Source organism: Eriocheir sinensis, chromosome 37 (assembly GCF_024679095.1).
Source record: "Eriocheir sinensis breed Jianghai 21 chromosome 37, ASM2467909v1, whole genome shotgun sequence".
NCBI classification, from domain to species: Eukaryota; Metazoa; Arthropoda; class Malacostraca; order Decapoda; family Varunidae; genus Eriocheir; species Eriocheir sinensis.
The window spans coordinates 4627812-4649917 of NC_066545.1; the positions used below are offsets into that span (position 1 = coordinate 4627812).

A 22106-nucleotide genomic window follows, 5' to 3' on the forward strand; every position below is an offset into this window, starting at 1 on the left:
TAAGAGTAGAAGATCATCAGGAGGGGAGAGGGAGAGCTGATGAGACGAAGAGCCCTTGCCCTCACTCTGAGCAGAAGAGCTGTAGGAGTGAGAGCCCAGCATACTGATGCATACTCCCCACGAGGGCGGACCATACAAGGTGCAAGGGGAGAAACACTGGAGAAGAAGAGAACTGAAACTACAACTGTTGATGATGGTGGTGGTTATATGATGATGCTGATGTTTACACTAAAAGAAAGAAAGAAAGAAGTTGAGAAAGAAAGAAAACAAGGGGAAAATATTAGAAAGAAACAGAGTGAAAAGAATTAGAGAAGTGTTCGGTTAGGCTGGGCACCACGGTTCCCAAATATGACTCGCCTAAAGCTTTGTTGAGTCGTTGTGGGTTTCTGGAAGTGTGTTGTGTGGCTAGATTTTTAGGTAACTAGCTTCATAAGTAGTATGTTTTTAATGTGATTAGTTTTTTTATTAATGTGATTAGTAATATTGGTGATACGTTTGTTTAGGTGACCTACTGCGTCACAACATGAATTTTTATCTGCTCCTTAGGAACTGTGACGATCTTCTCTGTCACGGTCCTCTCTGTCACGGAAGGGGCAGCCTTTTTTCTCAATCTTTTGCTCATCTTTAGGAACTGAAACATTCTTCTTTGTTACGGTCTTCTCTGTCACTGAAGGGGCAGCCTTTTCCTCAACCTTTTGTTTTGTTTGTTAGGAACTGCGATGATTTCCTATATTAATTAAGGAAGGCGTGACCTTTTCTATAACTTCCTGTTTCGTTACGACAATATCTTTTACTGTTTTTCCCTCACTGGCAGGAGCGACCTTTTCTTCTTTTATTATGCATGACGTACTCGTATAGCATTCATCCCTTCAGGCTTTGCTTCTTCTTTAATACTCTTGTCTATTACTTTATCTTTCTGGTGGTTCAGTTGTTCATCTATTTTATTGCGATGTTGTTCCTCGTCATGCATGTCTTTGGTGTCGCTAGTACACTCTTTCTTTTCGACTTCCTTTTCAATTACAGTATTCTTCATCCGCCATAATTATGATCCATTTCGTTACGACAGGGAGCGTCGGACGACTAGAAGGCTGCCCGTCCCTGCCCTCTTATCTGCAGAGAGAGAGAGAGAGAGAGAGAGAGAGAGAGAGAGAGAGAGAGAGAGAGAGAGAGAGAGAGAGAGAGAGAGAGAGAGAGAGAATTCTTTACTATAAAAAAAAATAGTCCCTGTCCTGCTTTCAGCCTCACCGTCGAGACGCCTCTTTATAAGCCTTTTTCTAAGCTAATTATTTTGTCTTTCCTCATGTGTTTACTTCTTTTGTGTCCAAGGAAATACACCAAATATTGGAGATGATAAATAGATAATTTCTGTTAGTTTAACTCATTTTTCGTGTGTGGTCTGGCGTCACTTCATGGCGATAAAGTCAAAACCCAACCCAATGATGTGTTTAAAGAAAAAGTCAGCATACATTCATTAACTCATTGGCTAAGTATTTTTTTCTGCCCGGCCTCCCCTTATTCTTTTTAATCTACAGTCACTTTCTCTTTTATTTTGCATATCCATGTCTTCTCATAGAGGGGACTCTGCTGGAGACTATTTTTCCCTTGATCCCCTTTTATGGATATCTCAATAATAATAATAATAATAATGATAATGATAATAATAATAATAATAATAATAATAATAATAATAATAATAATAATAATAATGATAATAATAATAATAATCCCTTGTGTGTGCGCGTTAATTCCAGTGACCTACATAAATAAGATCTTGGAAGAAAGAGATAAAAAAAACGTGGCCCATTGATAGATCTGAAGGCACTGAAAAGCCAAGAAAAACGTGTTAGGATAAAAGTATGCCATGCACTCTACCGCGAATAAAATATGGAAGTACTATACCTATTCATGGACGATAGGTAGCTAATAGGTATACGATATTGTTCAGTGTTTCGCTCAAAGACGATCTATATTTCCTTTAACAAGCATAAATTCAACTCTATATTGCCATAATCCCCGTGTAACCCGCCAGACTCGTACCCTTCCCACTTTGTACCTAGGCCGCGGTAACCATTGCCTGGCGTTGCATCAGCCGCAGGTGTGGGTGCAGGCCATGCCGCTGTGGCCTTCGTACTTTGTCACTTTCCAAAAGTCTCATACTTTATTTTTAACGTTTCCTCCGACGTAGTATTTCTCATGATTCGTATTATTGTAGTGTACTTGATATTCATTGAAGTTAGAATTGTGGGAAAGCCTGCTTGATTTAAGGGATACTGGCGCGCCACGTTGCGTCCTACAGGAAGACATCATCAAACACCTGGCAGCTCACCGAGGGTGTAGAAGTATTACAGGTAGTGCAAGCGTACGACAACTTTTGGCGAGGTACAAGAGCGGGACGGCCGGCGAGGCAGCGTAAACACGGCGTGGCAGGCAGGGCGAGTGTTGACTGACCGAGTGTTGCCGTGTGTGTACCAGCCCCGGACGCAGGCCCGTGGAAAATGTCCGCTAACAAGGTGGTTTGGCGTTGTTTCTGAGATGTTGACGCTCCTGAGAACCTTTTCGACGCGGCCCGTTGCTCTGGCCGCCGCTAGACATGCCAGGCGGGTTGGTGGCCATGGCGTGTGTTCCTTACCGATAGTGTCCTCATGTTAGGTGGTGTGTGGTGTTGCCTGGCGGGCCTGGCCGCTGCGAGCCCGGCGCCAGTGGGTGAGGGTGGACTTGTAGCTCGTAGGTGTCTCAGGCTGGTGGGTTTGTCGGTGCAGGTCGCCATACGGTGGTCATGCGTGGCCCTAATGAGGTCACGAGCCTTGCAGCCAGTCAGCACACACACCACACCCACTTACCGCTGCGGTGTGGGTGTGGGGGCGGGAGGATGATCGGGGTGTGGATTGGACCCTCCTAGTAATGTTTATCACGTTTAAATCAGATTAATGACCATCTCTGGTTAAGATTCGTTTTAGGTCCGTGCCAGTATCTCATAATCTACTTTATGAAACATCACTATCTCTTCATATATCTATTCTACAAACCTTCAACAGTCATGGAAACGCTTTGAAAATCCAATTCAAGGATTTTTTTTTACTCTTGTAAATAGGGGATAATGTTTATGAAAGCGCGTCGCCGCCTCTGGCGGCAACCTCGGCGACGCTGCAGCCACCGCAGCCCTAAAATAGCTCGCAGAGGGTTTAGGGTTGGGGAGCATATTTAAACTACTAAGCCCCCCCCCTGGAGCCCCCTCCCCCCAACATGTATGTGTGACTTATTTCAGCGAGGAGGTATTTCTCGCAACACCGGCTGCAGTGCCGCCGCGGCCATCGCCAGAGGCGGCGACGCGCTTTCGTAAACATTATCCCCTATTTTCAAGAGTAAAAAAAAAAGTCCTTGAATTGGATTTTCGAAGCATTTCCATGACTGTTGAAGGTTTGTAGAAAAGATATATGAAGAGATACTGATGTTTCATAAGGTAGGTAATGAGATACTGGCACGGACCTAAAACGAATCTTAACCCCATCTCCATTGTTTGTAGGATTCTCATTTCAGTTATTTAATACTTTCAACCAGTAGTGAATTTTGTTGTCCTACCATGTTTTTCTCATGTATGTCTGTGTTTATGATGATTACCACCATGTAAATGTATGAAGTCTATGTTTCTGAACTTATCGCCACAAAGTATTATTATAGTCGTCTCTGAAGGCTTTGGTTAGTGTAGATGGTAAAGATTCGTTTTAGTACAGTAAAGATTCGTTTTAGTACAGTGCCAGTATCTCATTATCTACTTTATGAAACATCAGTATCTCTTCATATATCTTTTCTACAAACCTTCAACATTCATGGAAAAGCTTTCAAAATCCAATTCAAGGACTTTTTTTTTTACTCTTGAAAATAGGGGATAATGTTTACGAAAGCGTGTCGCCTCCTCTGGTGCTGGCCGCTGTACCGCCGCCGCTGCCGCCGCCACAAAATAGCTCGCAGAGGAGGGGGCTGCGCCTCCCTCGACCCCCCATTCTAACCAGGGGGGGCTGTGCGCCCCCCTGGACCCCCCCCCCCACATGTATATGCGACTTATTTCTGCGAGGAGGTATTTCTCGCAACACCAGCTGCACCGCCACCGCGGCCGTCACCAAAGCAAACCTGTTATTTTTATGCAAATACCGTGAATTCTATCATGGAGCATGAATATTACCTAACCTAACAAAACCCTCTGCAAGCTATTTTGTGGCGGCGGCACCGTCGTCGCGGCCAGCACTAGAGGAGGCGACACGCTTTCGTAAACCTTCTCCCCTATTTTCAAGAGTAAAAAAAAGTCCTTGAATTGGATTTTGAAAGCGTTTCCATGACTGTTGAAGGTTTGTAGAAAAGATATATGAAGAGATAGTGATGTTTCATAAGGTAGGTAATGAGATACTGGCACGGTACTAAAATGAATCTTAACCATGTAGACTTAGCACCATCTCATCACAATGGTTTTGATTACTATAAACATGGAAATTTTTTGCAGTAAAAATGATATATTTTTTTAACTGTTAGGCAACGGATGTGCATTTTGATCCTCAGCACTCACACTAAACAGTTGCATATTCAAACATGCCTATATGCACAGCCTGCACTAGATTTAGTGTACATCCAAGTCATCTATGGCAGTTCCAGGAGTGGCCGTGTGCACTGCTACTCTCCAAGCCAATGCTGCATGACTGCTCAGTTCATGGGTGGTTGATTTGGTTTTATTAACTTGCCTCTAATATAACCTTTGCTCTGGTTATTTTATTTTATTTTATTTTTTGTGATACCTATAGCGCCTGTAGGCTTTCTTGAGGGGCCTCTTAGTTGACCGCAACCCTGTTAGTGACGGAGTCAAATTTTATTTATAGTGCCTGCCATGGTATATGACTCTTGCTATGCCCATGCTGCCCCCCAGTGCTCCACTTGAATGAAGTTGTTGAAGTTAGGGTTGATTGAAGATCTGGGCAGCATGTGGGTTATCTTCCGCCACTCGGCGATGGTTTGAAAAATCTGTGTGTTTTGGTGGGACTCAAACCTAGGTCCATGGGCTCATCACGCCCACACGCTGACCACTCAGCCACCGCCTCCCCATATAAAAGGATAGTGAAGATATATCTTTACATATTCTTTATTGCTTTGTGTGCTGCTGCTGCTGTTGCATATCAGAAATCATAAGGGATGGTTTTGAGCTGTCACTTTATTTTCTTGAGCACCATCCCTCCCTTTGGTCTTTTTCTTCATGTCTAATTTCCTTTCATCTATCATGAAAGCTTATTCTAGTGATGGATTTCTTTCTGGAAGTTAACAGTACTTATCCTCATAGTATATAATTATTATCATGGCTTTGTACTTTAAATATCATAGTGTAAGGCCAGACTAGTGAGCTATAAGTAATGGAGATGAGATGGGGCATTGGGAGTAAAGCCATGGATTTTTTTTCTTACAGGGTTCAGACTCCACACACTTGTTTTTTTCTGAATCATGGCTAGTCTGTATTTAAATTAGTAGTATTGCTCTTTCCAACCTAACTTGTATTCTGCTCACTGGAAGTTTTTATATATGTAGAGGTTCCTATAAGAATGTCACCACAACAGGGAAATATACTTATTTATAACTTGAGGTTTATAATTTTTAAATCCAAGAGAATGAGGTTTATAGTTAGTTAAATAATTTACAATCATGTCATAGGGTAGAAATGTAGAAGTGGTTCATGCAGATTTTCCATATAGCCTTATGGATTTCAAAGCTGATCTTATATATACTTTTTGCCATGTAGCAATAATATGTTTTTCCTTCTGATAGGACACCCTTAGGTCAGATCCTTAGGTTGTGATAGATAGGGAAAGGAATATACATATGAGTAGATTGTAAGTTTATGGAAGGGCAAGGCATGGGTATACAGAAAAGGCATGTATGTGGAGTAAGGGCATGTGAGTGTGTGGTTAGGAAAGAGGAAAGAGTGAGAATGAATGACTGAGTTAAGACATACTTCAAGTATCTCCTCTCCCTGACAGGCTTAGCTCACAAAATAACTAAGCAAGCTCTAGGCCAAGGCACCAATCACCATGGGATCACTAGAGCTGGACCCCAATACCCTAGATGCTCTGTTGAGTGACCAGAGTTATGTGGGAGGTTATCAACCCACCCAGGCTGATACCCAGGTGTGGCAGGCCCTTGGGGGACACCCGAACGCCGCAGTACACCCACACATGGCCCGCTGGTACACTCATATGGCCAGTTACTCGGGCGAGAGTCACAACTTGCCCCCGGCACCTCTCAAGGTGGTGTTCCATAGCCCCAAGTCTTCTGCACAGGCTGCCGGAGTGACCTCAGGGGTGGGAGTGAGTGGTGAAGCCCAGAGTAGTAAGCCTCAGAAGGCTCCCAGCAACAAGAAGAAAGATGTGGAGGTGAGCGTGGGATGTGTGCACAGGCTGTGCTGTTCACTGGGTCACCCACACCTGCTCCTCCAGGTTTTGCAGAGGGGAATAGTGTACACATTATGAGGTAGGGGTGGGAATTGGAGTTTTGGGGATGCCATGGTGGGGAAAGAGAGGGGTTACCAAGCAGGGGTGGATTGGGCTGCTGGTAGTCCGGAGTTGTAGATATTGAGAAAGGAATGTGAAAAGAACCTTGAGTTGAGGAAGAAGCTATCAAGATTATATAGTCAAACCATTTCAAATAGTCTGTTGAGGCATTCATTTCCTCAGGTCCTTTCCTCCACTCTGCTCTGCCACACAGTCCCAACACCTATTTTTCCTCTCATATGTTACCTATAACTAAAATATGAGAGGAAGAGATGGGTGTTGGGACTGTGTGGCAGAACAGAGTGGATGAAAGGACCTGTGGATGCAAACGCCTCAGCGGACTACATATTTGAAATGGTTTGACTATTATGGAGATGGAAAGAAATTGAAATTGCAGGGTTAAGAGGTTGTTAGCTAACAGGGTTGATGTACAGTGCTAGAGTGTGAGGGAAGTACTGTGTCTGATGGGCTTTGGTTCTCATTTTTCTTGCTTTACATTTCATGTGTTATCAAAACTGATCATTCGCATCCTTGTAATACCTATTGAGAAAGTAATTGTGTGTCTCATCAATCAGATGTTCTTAGGGCAGTAAAGGAAGCATCACCAAGTAGGGAGAAGTTGAGTGTACAATAAAGGGGATGTCAATAGGGTTTTGGTTGTAAACTAACCAAGTAGGACACGTAGCAATGGTTTTAAGTTAGATAAATTCAGTTTCAACAAAGACATAGGCAAGAATTGGTTTACCAATAGAGTGGTGGTTGAATGGAACAGACTTGGCAGCCATGTTTTGGGTGCCAATGCCATAGATACATTCAAGAAGAGTTTGGATAAAGTCATGGATAGTGAGGTAAGGTGGGGTTAAGATTACAGGAGCTGCCTTGTATAGGCCAACTGGCCTCTTGCAGACTCCTTATGTTCTTATGTAATAAAGGCATAACAAACATCAGAGAGGGAAGGAGGGCATTTAAAAGAGGAACATATATTTAATAATTATATAAACCTTTATTGGGTATGGTGACAAGCATAATATATGTAGATTCCTGGCCAGGCATAGTGTGGGTGACCGAGTGATAAGTGCGTTGTGTTGTGGAAATGCAGTTGAAGAATTAGCACTGCCAGCCTCTTAGTGTCTTGTGTTGATCCACCTCACCTCACCCACTGGCTGCTGCTGCTACTGCTACATGCTAGTCAACACTAATAGCTGTGGTGGTGGCGGTGGTGAATGCACCTTATACATTTGGCAATTTGCACATATGAGGCGCCGCTCGCGAAAGGGCCTCTACATTTTTTATGTATTTATCACTGTTCAGCCTAAAAAACGCTAGCCACTTTTAACACCTTCCCCCCCCCTAGGATGTTGAATTTGCACATATTACCTCAGGTTGTTTGCACACTCATCCTGTGCATTAAGTTTGTTTGAAGTGAGTCGCCACCAACCCACTTACCACACAGTTTTCAATATTACTGCCATACATTCCTTATACAGTAGTAAGAGCAAGGTCAGTTGTCCACCACCACCACCAGGTTACCCCATCCATTTCTTATTATTCCTTGTTTGTGGTGATTGTTGCTGGTGCATACATTCACTCTAGATAGATTTTATGGTGAAATTGTAGAATGCATAAAGAGCATGCATCATGCATATTTTCTGATTGTCTATTGTTGATTGAAAAGTGTCTATTTCTGGAACTTATTTTGTTTCCTTTTCTTATGTAGGATTTTGCTTAATAATTGTCTATCAAGTTTAATATTTTATTTCAATAATTCCTTGTCTTTTTGCTCTCAGTTGTGGCTTGATTTTCCATGAGTCAAAAAATTACTAATATTTTTTTATAGTATGCTGTTTAGTTAAGCAGGATGTTTATTATGAGATAGCTAGTCTCAGTTTATACTCCATATTTGCATGTTTAGATTTCTTGATGTAAACATTTTCTAAGGTGAATGACCCAGAAATTATTCATAGGTGTTGTGTTTATTCGTATGCAACACTCCAAGTAGTAGTATGTTCTCTCATAATTTCCTTGCCTACTTCAGTTTTCTTTACTCCTGAGTTTCCTGTGTTTGTGTGCTGTCTATCAGTTTATTAGTTAGTATACATGTGCCTGTTAGTTTTCAGTATTTCTTTTCTGTATCAAGGTGCATATGTCAGTGCTTTGCTGCTTATCTTGTACCTTGTATCTTATCTTTATCTTGTTCTCTATTTTTCATATTTTCACATATATTACTTTGCCCCACCAATATATACCTAACCACTGTTCTTCAGTCATTCTAACCATTTTTCATTTTCTGTATTTTCTATTTATTCATTTGATTGTCTCACCATATATCTGTTCTTATTCCTATTCCCTACTATTTTACTTCCCCACTTAATGTTTCATCCTTCTTTTTTTTTTTATGTATCTCCCAGACGACCTTGGCTCTACCATGACATATTTCTTTCTCAGTTCATAATCTTGTATATTCATCATCATGCATCAATTAGTAGGTTTCCATTTAGCATTTGCCTGTCCATGGTTATGTTACTTCATCTGTTTATTCATATAACTATTCTTGTAACATTCACTTAACATATATCTAACTATCCATTTCCCCTATACTTTGCTTGTCATCTCATTGTCAACTTTTGTCCAATTACCATACCATCTATTTTATTTTTCATCATGATCTTTCTCTTCACTCTTCCCTTCCATTCCTCAGTATGCTGCACTTATCACACACTTCTCATTCTTTCCTCCTACCCAAGGCTGATCACATTATCTTCTTAAAGTCAAACTGTAATACTTATGTCTCATGTAAACTCATTAACATTTCCTCCTTTTACTTCCCATCTTCTTTACCCAACATTTCTTTACCCTACCAGGCAAAGAAGGACAAGGGTGGTGGTGGAGGTGCAAAGGAGCTCAACCCCTGGCCAGCCTTCATCCAGGAGCGCCTTGACCTGTGGGATCGCCTCAAGAAGGAGTCTGATGAGGCCCTCGCTGCCAAGGTGCCCGAGCCCATACAGGTGAGGAGGTGAATGTAGTTACTAATAAGTTTTAGGAATCTGAGAACCAATTTAGTGAGGTACTATATGGCCAAATTATTGCTCTCAGACAGCCCTAAACCTAAGCTTGACCCTGACATTGAACATAAAAGATAAAGGTTGATTTTTTAGACTTACTTGGAAAAAAGGAACAACGCATATGCTATCAAATACAGTAACCCAATACCAGACACCCCTTCTAGGATTATACTGACCTATCCTTCTATTGAATTTTTTAACTATGCTATTTATTTATTTTATTTTCTGACAGTTTTCCATTTAGGACCTTTAATTAACCTGTTCTATTAAAAACTAACCTCCATCACCCTCTTTGTTCTGCAGGTCACCCTTCCTGATGGAGCAGTGAAGGAGGGGCAGTCATGGCGCACCACTCCCTTCAACATCGCCCAGGGCATCTCGCAAGGGCTGGCCGAGAACACTGTGGTGGCCAAGGTGAATGGGGAGGTGTGGGACCTGGACCGCCCACTAGAAGGAGACTGCAAACTCGAGCTGCTCAAGTTTGACCACAGTGATGCGAAGACGGTGAGTGGCGTGTGAGGGAGGTCAAGGAGATTGGAAAATAGCCTGGAGGGTGAGAGAGGAAAGTTGCATTGGTGTTGAGGGGAAAGATATAGGATGGGTCATGGTTTAATAAAGGGAGTGGGTTAAAAATGTATCTAGCAGAGTGATGGAAGAATGACGAAGGAGAGGGGAAAATAAGGAAGGGATGAGGAATAGCTAGGATCAGGAAAGTGGATGCCATTGTACATTAAAGTAGAGTTTTCTCCATTTCTTGTCCCCCCTTTTCTCCTCCTCATACTCTTAACATCACCACCTTTTCTTCTCCTTGTAACTCGGCTCACAACCGAGAGAGCCCGGGTTTGATTCCCGGGCGGGGTGGGAAAATTTGGGCGGCTTTTCCGATACCTTACGCCCCTGTCCACCCAGCAGTGAATGGGTACCAGGTATTAATCGGGTTGTGTCCCGTCTCCTGGGGTCTTTTCCCTTCTATAATTCCTTCCCCTTCTGTCTCTCTCCAGCATATGACCACAGATGTTGTGCCGACTAAACGAAACTTTCCAACTTTTCTCCTTGTAAACCTAACACACGCTCCTTCAACACATTCCTAACGACCACCAACTTTTCTCCTCCTTACATCCCTAACACCTTTTCCCCTACTCCTCCATCCCTCACACTTTTTCTCCTTTTCCTACCCTAACACATCCTCTCCTTCAGCACCTATCTAACACCCTATCTTGCTACAGGTGTTCTGGCACTCAACCGCCCACGTGCTTGGGGAGGCTATGGAGCGTGTGTATGGGGGTCATCTGTGCTACGGGCCGCCCATAGAGGAGGGCTTCTACTACGACATGTACACTGATGGCCCGGGGGTCTCGGCACTGGACTTCCCTGGCATCGAGGAGGTCATGAAGAAGGTCACCAAGGAGAAGCAGCCCTTTGAACGTCTTGTGATGAAGAAAGAGGACCTACTGGAGATGTTCAAGTATAATAAGTTTAAAGTGAGTATCTTTGTTTTTTGGGATACATGATTAATTTTGGTGTTTGTGTGTTATCACCAAGGAGGTTTAGCTTTGTTGATGCCTTTCTGGTTATTAATAGATGGATCTTTTTAAAATGTCCAGAGAGGATGAGTTTCTAGATGGATATGTTGAGTTTATGGAGGTAATATGTTATTTGTTATGTAATGGATTGAATTGCACATTTCAGTTACTCCCTAGAATACTTAATATTCAAACATCATCCCTCTCACACACACCATCAAATATATCACAGCAGCAGCCTTCCCCTCTCACATCACCTTTCTTCTCTTCACACAGGTGCGCATCCTCAATGAGAAGGTGAAGACCGACTCTACAACAGTGTACAGATGTGGCCCCCTCATTGACCTGTGCCGTGGCCCGCATGTCAGACACACCGGCAAGATCAAGGCATTATCTGTAAGTTAGAGGTGTTCGGATGCTTGGGGGAAATGGGTGAAGAGGAAGATGGTAGGTAGATAACAAAGATACAGGTGCTCTGTGTGCATGTGGTACTGAGGGATAGGGTTGCCAAGTGTTGGTGAGATGGTAACACGGCTGTAGAGCTAGCTATATTATCAAAATACACATGCACAAGAACTGACATAATCAGGGTTATCAGTGTTAGTTATCAATGTTTAAAAGATAACTAAAAGCAGAATACAAAATGAATTACCAAAAGTAAATAAAGAAAACAGCTTGTTCAACATGGCATATGTTTTTTACACCCACAGGTAACCAAGAACTCAGCCTCATACTGGGAGGGTAAGAGTGATGCAGAGTCACTCCAGCGAGTGTATGGCATCAGCTTCCCCGACCCTAAGATGCTGAAGGAGTGGAAGCACTTCCAAGAGGAGGCAGCCAAGAGGGACCACCGCAAGATTGGTATGTAAGGGAAATGGGGGAAAGGCACATACACACTTCTTAGTTTGCCTTTTAAAGTAGCTGTGTCACGGCTTGATTTCAGTGGGGAGAGTACGGTGAACCTTGTCAAATATCCCTGTAATAAGTTCACTGGCTGAACAGTAGTGTAACATGAATTAGTACTCATTTTAGTGATAGTTATAAATAGTTGAAATAATAATGGTAATAACTGGCAAAAAATGGAAAATCTGGATCCCATCATTTTCTGTCATTTTACCAGTCGAATGAAGTTGCTGTATTGATAACAACTTGCCTTACCCTCCTTCCCCAGGGGTGCAGCAAAAGCTGTTCTTCTTCCATGAACTGAGTCCCGGCAGCTGTTTCTTCACCTCCCGGGGTGCCTATATTTACAACTCCCTGATGCAGTACATCAGGGAGGAGTACAACAATCGGGGCTTCCAGGAGGTGATGACACCCAACGTGTACAACACCCGGCTGTGGCAGACCTCAGGGCACTGGCAGCACTATGCTGAAAACATGTTTAGCTTTGAGGTGGAGAAGGAGAAGTTTGCCCTCAAGCCTATGAACTGCCCCGGCCACTGCCTCATGTTTGGCCACACCACCAGGTCGTGGCGGGAGCTGCCGTTGCGCATGGCTGACTTTGGTGTGCTTCACCGCAATGAGCTCTCCGGTGCGCTGACTGGACTCACTCGTGTGCGACGCTTTCAGCAGGATGATGCACATATCTTCTGTGCCCCAGAGAGCATTCAGAATGAGATGAAAGGCTGCCTAGAGTTCCTGTCAGCTGTCTATGAGACCTTTGGATTTGAGTTTCAGCTGCGGCTGTCAACCAGACCAGAGAAGTATCTTGGAGAAGTGGCACTGTGGGACAAAGCTGAGGAGCAGCTGCGTGCCTCCCTGGATGCATTTGGCAGGCCCTGGGAACTGAATCCCGGAGACGGTGCATTCTATGGCCCCAAGATTGACATCACAGTGACAGACGCACTGCGCCGCCACCATCAGTGTGCCACAATCCAGCTGGACTTCCAGTTGCCGGAGCGCTTTGACCTTACCTTTGTGGGGGAGAGTGGAGAGAAGCGGCGGCCAGTCATCATCCACCGTGCCATCCTGGGCTCTGTCGAAAGGATGATTGCCATCCTCACAGAGTCGTACGGTGGCAAGTGGCCCTTCTGGTTGTCCCCGAGGCAGGCAATGGTGGTCCCTGTTGCCCCACCTTTTGATGACTATGCCATGGAGGTCCGCCATGCCCTGCACAGTGCTGGGATACAAGTGGATGCAGATACTGACCCTGGCGACACCCTCAATAAGAAGATTCGCAATGCCCAGCTGGAGCAATACAACTTCATCCTGGTAGTGGGTGAGAGGGAGGCGTCGGCACGCACCCTAAACATTCGCACAAGGGACAACAAGGTGCATGGAGAACACCCGCTGAGTGACGTGGTACAGAAGCTGTGCAGACTGAGGGACATGCGCGCCAAGGATTGGGAGGACTCCTTTTAGCCAATACCACCACTGACACACTAGGATTGTCCTGGCCAGGCTAGGCAGCACATGGCCCCTGGTGCCCTGCAGATGAGAATTAATGCTGCACCTCACAAGCCTTCACTTGGGTGTCACCTTTTATTTATTCTCCTCCATATATTTACTGACACTACCGATGTTACAATTTGTAGATTTTCTCCTTTGAAAAGGATGCAGCAACACCACCATAATAATGTGTGTGTATGTGTGGATATGTGCGTGTGTGTTAGTACCGTCCTGCTGCTGCCCTGCTGGGAACAATGATAATGATAATGATAATAACTAACCATGTAGGGAATTAGCCTATGATTCATTTTTATTTAATTTTGCACCAGCCATTGTGGTGAAGCCAAACCCAAGGCCTTATCCTCCTTTCATCACCACTGTTACGCTCCTCTTCCTCTCCCCATTCCATCCACTCCAGAAAACTCAGTGATGCAATGGGTTCTTTGTGCCTCCTCCCAAGCACAAATATTCTTTGTGCCGCAGACTTACTGCTCCTTGGTGATTTGAACTGTGGGGTTGCAAGTGATCCTTTGTCTCCAGGAACTTTGATACGTGTATAGTTTTGGCAAATTTCCTAATTTGTTGATTTTATTTATCACAGGGAAAAAAACACGGTGACGTGTGGCATTAAAATGTCATTATTTACTTGAATATTTATTTAAACACGTACTACCAAATTAGAATGATTTAACTTTGTCGGCCGCTGCAGGCACCGACTGGCGGATAACATTATTAGGCTACACAAGTCCGCCTGAACACATGTTATGTGAGATTGATTCTTAAGACTCCAGGAATGACTGCCTGATCTTCTATTCGAATTTCGAAGTGACTTCCCGAATGTCTGCCCCGCCCGGGCCACTTGGTGGTGCAGGGCGCGGGGCCCCGGGGCCTTCCTGCTGGCCTAGCGGTGCCCGGGGTCGCGGCCTTGGCGCCTCCTCAAGCACGAGTGTCGCAGGGTACACACGTGAGCCTCGTAATAAACTTGTTATTTATACTATGCTGTCTTTTCTATGCGTCCCCTTCATCAGTTGACATTTCAAACATCTGGTACCTATGTCATCATGTCCAAGTGTCATCATATGCATGCCTAAACAAGGCTGGCTGCCACGCCTGCATCGTAAATTACTCGCCTTGCTATAGGTGCTGCACCGTGCACGTGGCATTCCATTCGTGATTGTTTTCAAAATCAAGCGGAGGGAGATGTACATGAATTTCATTGTATTAATGAAAGTAGTGAAAAGGTCATGCACATCATGTTAAGTCGATAATTTACTACAAAAGTTTCACTGAATGAAATTCCTGCAGCTACGATGTACGATAATTATATTAAATTGCCGTTTTTATTAGCAATACATGATCCAGTTAAGCTTATCATAATAAAATCCTCAGTCAAGACTTTCTTACTTGAATAATATCATCGTAACCGGTGTAGTTTTTTAGAGAAACAACGGTAACTAAATTTATGAAATTCGTTTGTTGTGAACCCGCATTCCTTTGACAGCCTTGAGCCACTCTGGCTGACATTTTCATTTAACAGTAACGCGGAGTAATGATAGAGAAGACTGAATGTTCAGCTCAAATATTTCATGATAACCTAAAGAGGAGTGAGACAGCCTGGTTAATGAAAACATGTAATGAAGAATATATCTGTGCACAGGAATGCCACATCAAGCATACCTACCTTCAATGTGTTGTTTACTTTTTTTCATAAGGCTACTTTTATATTCAGGAAAATAAATAAACTACAAAGAATGGTTTAGTTAGTAGCAGTGTTTTTATAAAAGGAAAATGTGTGGTGTGCACAAATACATTGTAAAATAATAGGTATCAGTATTGTTTACAAAACTTGATGTAGAGGTAGGTCATACTGAATAATATACAAATGACCCACGAAAAGTGTAAAAAGCATCATGCGAAAAAGATTGAAGAAATAATAAAAAGTTTCTTGTCTGGCAGTACTCGGCAGCTAAGATTTCGCGCCATATTGGATCTCAGGTGAAAAATATTAGAAAATCGACGGTTTTGACGGTCCTGGCGCCGAAAGTGAGGCTAATGTGACTGTTTAAGGGAACTCTTCACGCAATGGGACCAGAACAAGCCTAGGTGAAGCTTCGGCTCTCGATCTGGTCTAATTAGGGAGTGAAAATGGGGCCCGTCCGTCCCTGCCTTATGTGTGTCAAGTGAAAATTATCGTTTTTTTACAGGATTCGTGTGTCCCTTCTGTTATTCTGCCTCGCCACTTTTGTTCTGTGTTGCTCTCGAGTGCTGGGTGGTGACTGAAAATGAGGTAGAGTGGAAAAGAGCTTGTGAGAGGGAGGTGGGGTGCCCGCTTGTCAGTGCAGGATGTGGAGGTCGTAATTCTCTTTTTTACAGCCACTCGTGTACTCCCTTTGTTATTTCGCCCGACCATTCGTGTCCTGTTGTTGCTGATGTGCTGGTTTGTGACTGGAGGTGAAAAGGGAAAAGAGGAAAACAGCCTGAGAGAAGGAGGTGGAGTGCCCGCTTGTCAAAACAGGATGTGGATGTATTATTATCGGCGAATTACCCTTCCTTCCTTTTTATGCGTGTTCCTGCAGGAGGGAAGTGACGCAGGAGGTGCAGGGCAGGTGTGGGGGCGTGGTAACGCAGCACCCGCTTCGTGACAAGTTGTGGGTTCCCTCCATGTAGCATTGACCACATAGTTTGCATGCCATTAACCACTTCCTGGGCATGGCGCCTGTCAGCCGTGTCCGTGTGGCGTGTGGCCTCGGGACGGGACCCCTGCTCTACACGCCTGTATTGGTGTTGTTAGTGACCTGACTGGACCTGATCTGAGTGTTTTACCGGCAGGGAGGTCATGAACCAAGGGTGACAGCAGTAGGTGTGGTGACTGTCACTCAACTTCCTTATCACATAACCTTATTTTGTAGTGTCCATTTTAGAGACCTTATATCCTCCCTCATCAACTTAAATTATCCTCACACTAAAGACATAACTACCTTTGGCTACATTCAATTTATTCAACATTATGGTGTTGACTTTTGATTTATAATGAGGCTAGTTATAAAGCAGCTTGGTAAAACTGGTATTAACTTATAACTATTTGAATTACCGTAGTTAATACTTAACAAACCAACAGAGCCCCACTAGAATCTAACAGTTAGTAACCTATTGTCTTAAAATTTTGATGGCAAGACCAAGATTGTACACTCTTCAGGAAGTAGGCATTCAGTTCTTTTATATTCTTTATCGTCCTCACGGTACCATTATTTTGTTGTGATAATCAAAGTTAGTTGTAGCACTCATGAGGGGCTCTCGCCCACTTAGGGCCCCTTTCACAGTCGTTTTGATCATTACCAATGGGGCCAATTGACGCTATAGTTTTCCATGTGAAACTGGCTTATGGGGTAGTAGCGGCTGCAGAGGAAGCGAGAGGTGTTGAAAGTGTGTGGTAAGGTGCGGGGCTAGGCTAACCCTGCAGCCGCCACTACCCCATCGGCCAGTTTTAAGTGGAAATTCTAAAGCAGCGATCGTCGTCATTGGTAACGATCAAAACAAACAAAACGACAGTGAAAGCGGCACTTAATCTCTTTCACCAGCACATGACCAAAAGTCAAAGTGAAAGTTGTTCTGGTGCTGTTGTGCCACACACTGTTAGCAGAAGTTAATCCTATTTTGTGTCGTATGCACATCTAGCCTTCATGTAAAGTCATAACTCTGAAGGAATGGCCTGCAGAAAAGTCACTTGGCTGGGATGATCCTTTGCCCTGCTTGTTGGTGTCTGTTTTTTCATAATCTTTGATTTTATTCTTGTATCATCTCTGACCAGTGTCTTGCCATTTCTAGGCTTTCATTACACTGGTGAGCTGAAATATGACCTAGTGTGAAAGGAGTTTGACATTTAGCCTCAATTTTTGTGATTGTAGGAGTAAATGCTTAACAGAACATCCAAAATTTACTAACTTATAGATGACTGCCTCTCCAGTATCCCATAAAGTTTCTTCTCTACTGGACTGTAAACTCCTGGCATGCTTATGGTGTCACAGAAATTGGCAGTGGAGTCGTCATGCAGCACTTGCCACCCCTCCCACAATTTATTCAGTCTTTTTTTTAAAAGGATTTATATATTCTTGGATGAAACAGTTTCTTCAGTCAAATCATTCCATATATCTCAGTGGAAACGATTCCTTTTTTCTTGTATTCATTTGGTCACATTATGATGTATAAAGTCCATTAGGTTAGATGGATTAGGTTTGGGTAGACTATATTTTATTAGTTGTAGCTGATATATTAGAGAGCCATTACTGACTGGGGAGGGTAGAGGAAGGCACACTTGCTGGAGAGATAATTAGTTAAGTTATAGTAAACCCCTGTTTTTTTAATTTTTTTTATGTACTTTTATATTAAAGGTATTACCTTTGCCAGAAAGTGAGTGAGTGAGTCTTGATCAGTGGTGGGCACCAGTAACCGAAAAGTTAGCTTTACTAACTGGTAATCCACAAATTAAAAAGTTAGCTTCGCTCACACTAAAGTTATAAAGAAATTAGTGGAAGCTTACGCTAACCGCTACCTTTTTTTACATGGATTTAGCTTCGGTTTAGGATTTTGGCTCTAAAACCCTTAAAGAGAAACCGAAGGACTTGAAATTTCAATATGTTGTTGCTTAGACATAGAGCTTTTCAGAAAGGTATAGCATGCCAAAATCAGATGATGATAAAGGTCTACTCCAGTGGTTCTCAACCTGGAGGCCATGGCAAACTGTTAAAAATTATACATTTCTAAATAATGTTAGGAATTTGCTGTGAGGCTAGTGTCCACTAGTCTTTTGTAGTCTAGTGATGTAAGTATATCACAAAAATTTATGAAAATATTAGATAATTATGATTGTTAGTTTTGTAATATAGCAAAGGTGTTCTCTTCGTATACATTTTTTTTACCTTTTTTGGGCGGGGTGGGGTTTGGGAAAAAGATGAAGGGGACCCACAAGGATGTTGAAAATTCATGAAGGGGGAAATGGAGTCCAGAAGGTTGAGAACCATTGGTCTACTCAAACAAATTATTATTTTTTTCTTCTTATTATTATTTTTTACGTGTTTGCCTATAGCGCTGGTAGGCTTTCTTTAGGGGCCTGGTGGTCAACCCAAGCCTGTCCTAGCGCAGGCAGTTTTTATAGTGGCGCCGTTTATTCTTGGCTCATGCTGCCCCCCAGAACTCATTCTTGATTCACTTGGACACTTATATTAATACACTTACATTGATACACTTACATTAATCTAAAATACCAAAAAGTTTCCGTAATAATGTCCAATTATCCTACTTTAAGGCATAATTTACCGCATTTCCCGCCATATAAGACGCACTTTAAAGAAAAAAATCACCCTGCGTCTTATACCCCGATGGTATGGTTTTGGTAGGTCTAGGGGTTATTGTTACTGGTGCGAAACCAACACCAAAAACACTTCCATTTTACACAGTAGTTCCAAGATGTCCCCAGAATGAAATATACCGTAGTTTGTGGTGTAAAACACACACTTTTTCACTCAGAAAATGCCAAAAATTAAGTTATCCCTGCACAGTTTACACCGAAGATACATATTTTGATTGATTTAAATAACGAATAGTATGATGCAATAGAAAAGGAAAGTGTGAATAAGTAGAAGAGAGGAGGAGGACATGTGAAGCGATAAAGCTGCACAGGTCACAAGAAGAAGACATGTGGCGTGGCGCTGCGTGAACACGAAACAAAACACAACGCCGCCGCTGCGCGCCAGTCACCAGTGTGCCAGGTACCTTAGCGGTGATGGTTAAGGGGAGAGTCCGCCGTGAAAATACGTGATATGTGATTACTGATCCCATAAAATTCATATGAAAGTGGCATTGACAACATAGTACCTTCATTGAGCCTAAGAACTTAAACAAAACTTTAATCGCGTTTTTCTCAAAACTAGTACAACATAAACTTAAACTTATTTTGTGCTTTTATTTTCTGCACGATTTTCATGAAACTTAAGGACATGCAAGATCATGTATCGCACTAAAATTGTACAAGATGTTTTTTTTTTTTTTTTTTTTTTTTTTTTTTTAAAGGCATAGTTTTGATACATGGAAAACTTTTCCAAAATAAATTTCTTTTTTTTTTTTACAGATTAACAAAAACAGTTTTCAAAAAACATCTTGACAAATTGTTAGAATAACAATGAACTATCAGATGTGCGTGTCACAGGAAAGTCAGTAAAAACATGGCGGAGAAAAATGATTTCCAAATTTTCATAAAAAAACAAATAATTTTCTTAATTTTTCATTTCATCTGATCAGCTTGAAATTTTCATATGATAACAAAGGTACTAATATATACAACATATAAATTATTGATGACCGTAGATGCAATTTTAATCCATGGCAGACTTTCCCCTTAAAGCGGCTATTACACTGGAACAGTTTTGGAGAAGCAGGCTGCTGCCTGACGTGACTCTGCTCGGCGACTGTGGGGCAGAATTGGGTGGATTAGTCTAGAGCTATTTCTGCTGTGCTGTGGCCCAGTCAGCTGACATTTCCTGTGATACATGTTCGAAAGATGGATATCTGTGAATGACCAAAGTGTTTATTGTAAAAACATTTTTGTTTCTCAATGTAAAAATAACTGTATTAAAACATATGATTGACAGAAATTAATCAACATCTATTTCTAATTGAAAGTGGGTATATGGTCCCTGAAAGCCAAGATCAAGACCAAGATTACCCATCGAACGTTGCATCTCCGTGGATTAGTTCCCTCATTAGCTCGGCGAATGTTACCGCCTGCACACTGCGCAGTGAGCGACTCTACCAACCAACCCTTTTGTTTACCATTTCAAAGTCACAGCTGCTCGGGGTAAGAGCTCTGTAACTCTTCAAAGCAACATACAGTATCATAGTCATAATTGTAAGTAAGGTGGCCAAATGTAATACTGCATATACTTTAAGTTCAGGGAAAATGTGGAGTTTTTAAAGATTTTTCTTAATATATCTTGCCAAATTATAGGTGCGTCTTATATGGCGGGAAATACGATACCCAAAAGTGGAAGCCCTGGATTTTTTTTTTTTTTTTTTTTTTTTTTTTACATTGCTGCCTATTGCGCCGGTAGGCTTCTTCCCGGTGGATCCTGATGGTCGGTCCAAGGCTTCATTCCGGTGGGTCCTGATGGTCGGCCCAGCCCGTTCTGGCGCAGGCGAGTGTTTATTGTGGCGCCATCTTGCATTGGCTCATGCTGCCCTCCCAGAGCTCATTTTTGATCCTAGAATCTAGAGTCCGGGTTGATAGGTGGTCTTCTGGACAGCATGTGGGTAGTTTTAAGCCACTCGGCGGTGGCTGAAAAATCCCAGCCATATGGCTCAACTGGTGCTGTGTCTGCCCACAACGGACAAGAACAAACCTGTATGAATTTTTTAGTGGACTTAAAGTTAGCAGAGGAGAAACTACATTTAGCGGAAGCTAATTGGTCCGCTAACTGTTTCCAAAGTTGGCGAAAATACTAATCAGCTAACGAAAAAGTTGGCTTCACTAATTAACAGTTAGCGGATTAGCGGAACCATGCCCACCACTGGTCTTGATACATGCCTGAACATGCCATGGTGTAGCTTTACACAAAGTAGGTCTGAGATTGGCCATGCAATGGAATACCATGTACAGTAGAGCAAGCTGTTGACCAAAATGAACGAAATTCAATGAGCAACAGTGGTGCACAAGCAAATGAATCTGCAAAATCCATAAGTTATATATATTGAATAGTGCAGCCTCATATAGCATTAGCTCTTGGTGTAGTGACCAACCCAATACAGAAAGGCATTGAAATCCCACTTCGGCTGTGGGGGTACCCTTATTGGCTGAATGGTTTCCAATTTCCCCGGTTGTAGTTTGATTCCTAGTTACAGAAAAATTATCTCTCCTCCCCCCATTGACTTAAATGAACTTCTCACGTTTTTAAGAATAAGCAGACGCTTGTATTAGATGGGTAGCTAGTGATGGTATCCTGTTCCTATGGTGAAACAGAATTGCTGACTTTCTCCAAAACGGAATTATGATGTCAAAGTTAAGTAAGAATTGAAATGCCCAAATATATCTAGTCATGAAGGGAAGGTTGTGTAATTACGTGTCTGATGTGAAAAGCCATTAAAATCTCACTTGGTCATATGGCATCCTTATTGGCCAAATGGTTGGCGTGTTGACTTCCCATCTGGCTGGTAGTAGCTTGATTCCTGGCCTCAGAAAAGTTTATTTCCCTCATGTTGGGTTAGATGAAATTCTCATGGGTTTCAGAATAAACAGGAGCTTACATAAGAGTGCATCTTGGGGCTGTTGTTAGGGTGTACCTTTGGGACTATATCTCTGTCTTTTTTTTTTTTTTTTTTTTTTTTTTTTTTTCCAAATCTTTTCAAGAACTAAAATTTTGCAAAACTCAGATTGTACTGTATTTCCTCCAGACCTATCTAGAATTTGTCTTCATTGCTTGTGGTTATTCACAACTCTGGGCCAAGCCCTGAGTGTAGTAGCAATGGCCCCTGTGCATCCACCAAAATGTTACACAATTTTGAACCTTACTGCACCAGGTTGGCAAAAGTCAATGAGGTTAATTGTTCTGGAATCATTTAAGTAC

At 42.5% G+C, this 22106-nt stretch overlaps 2 protein-coding genes across 12 annotated transcripts in view; both read left to right on the plus strand.

Annotated features, from left to right (window-relative positions):
• Positions 1-2357: 2357 nt before the first annotated feature.
• On the plus strand, positions 2358-14489 carry LOC127008105 (threonine--tRNA ligase 1, cytoplasmic-like). Of its 4 annotated transcripts, none has more exons than XM_050879698.1 (8): positions 2369-2510; positions 6012-6404; positions 9383-9526; positions 9887-10087; positions 10810-11064; positions 11383-11502; positions 11817-11967; positions 12278-14489. In XM_050879698.1, the coding sequence occupies exons 2-8, from the start codon at positions 6063-6065 to the stop codon at positions 13465-13467; spliced, it is 2403 nt and encodes an 800-aa protein (XP_050735655.1). In that variant the 5' UTR covers positions 2369-2510; positions 6012-6062; the 3' UTR covers positions 13468-14489. The 4 variants fall into 4 exon arrangements, with proteins under 4 accessions (XP_050735658.1, XP_050735655.1, XP_050735657.1 ...); XM_050879699.1 differs by lacking the exon at positions 2369-2510 and adding an exon at positions 2586-2601; XM_050879701.1 differs by lacking the exon at positions 6012-6404 and having other exon boundaries at positions 2358-2510.
• Positions 14490-14633: 144 nt separating this feature from the next.
• LOC127008106 (coiled-coil domain-containing protein 85C-like) overlaps positions 14634-22106 on the plus strand; it is a 35460-nt gene continuing 27987 nt past the window's right edge. The window contains exon 1 of one of the 8 annotated variants that reach the window (XM_050879705.1): positions 14634-15597. The gene's annotated coding sequence lies outside the window, so the exon portion shown is untranslated. Of the gene's footprint in view, positions 15598-15618; positions 16355-22106 lie in introns of those variants that run through there. The other 7 variants (XM_050879710.1, XM_050879703.1, XM_050879702.1 and 4 more) reach the window with 7 other exon arrangements.

What these genes read in the sequence shown, in the direction of transcription:
- LOC127008105 (XM_050879698.1), top strand. Translation starts at nt 6,063, where the DNA reads ATGGGATCACTAGAGCTGGACCCCAATACCCTAGATGCTCTGTTGAGT. An exon ending in ACCACAGTGATGCGAAGACG is followed by an intron (nt 10,088 to 10,809) that starts GTGAGTGGCGTG and finishes ATCTTGCTACAG; the next exon opens with GTGTTCTGGCACTCAACCGC. An exon ending in GCAAGATCAAGGCATTATCT is followed by an intron (nt 11,503 to 11,816) that starts GTAAGTTAGAGG and finishes TTACACCCACAG; the next exon opens with GTAACCAAGAACTCAGCCTC.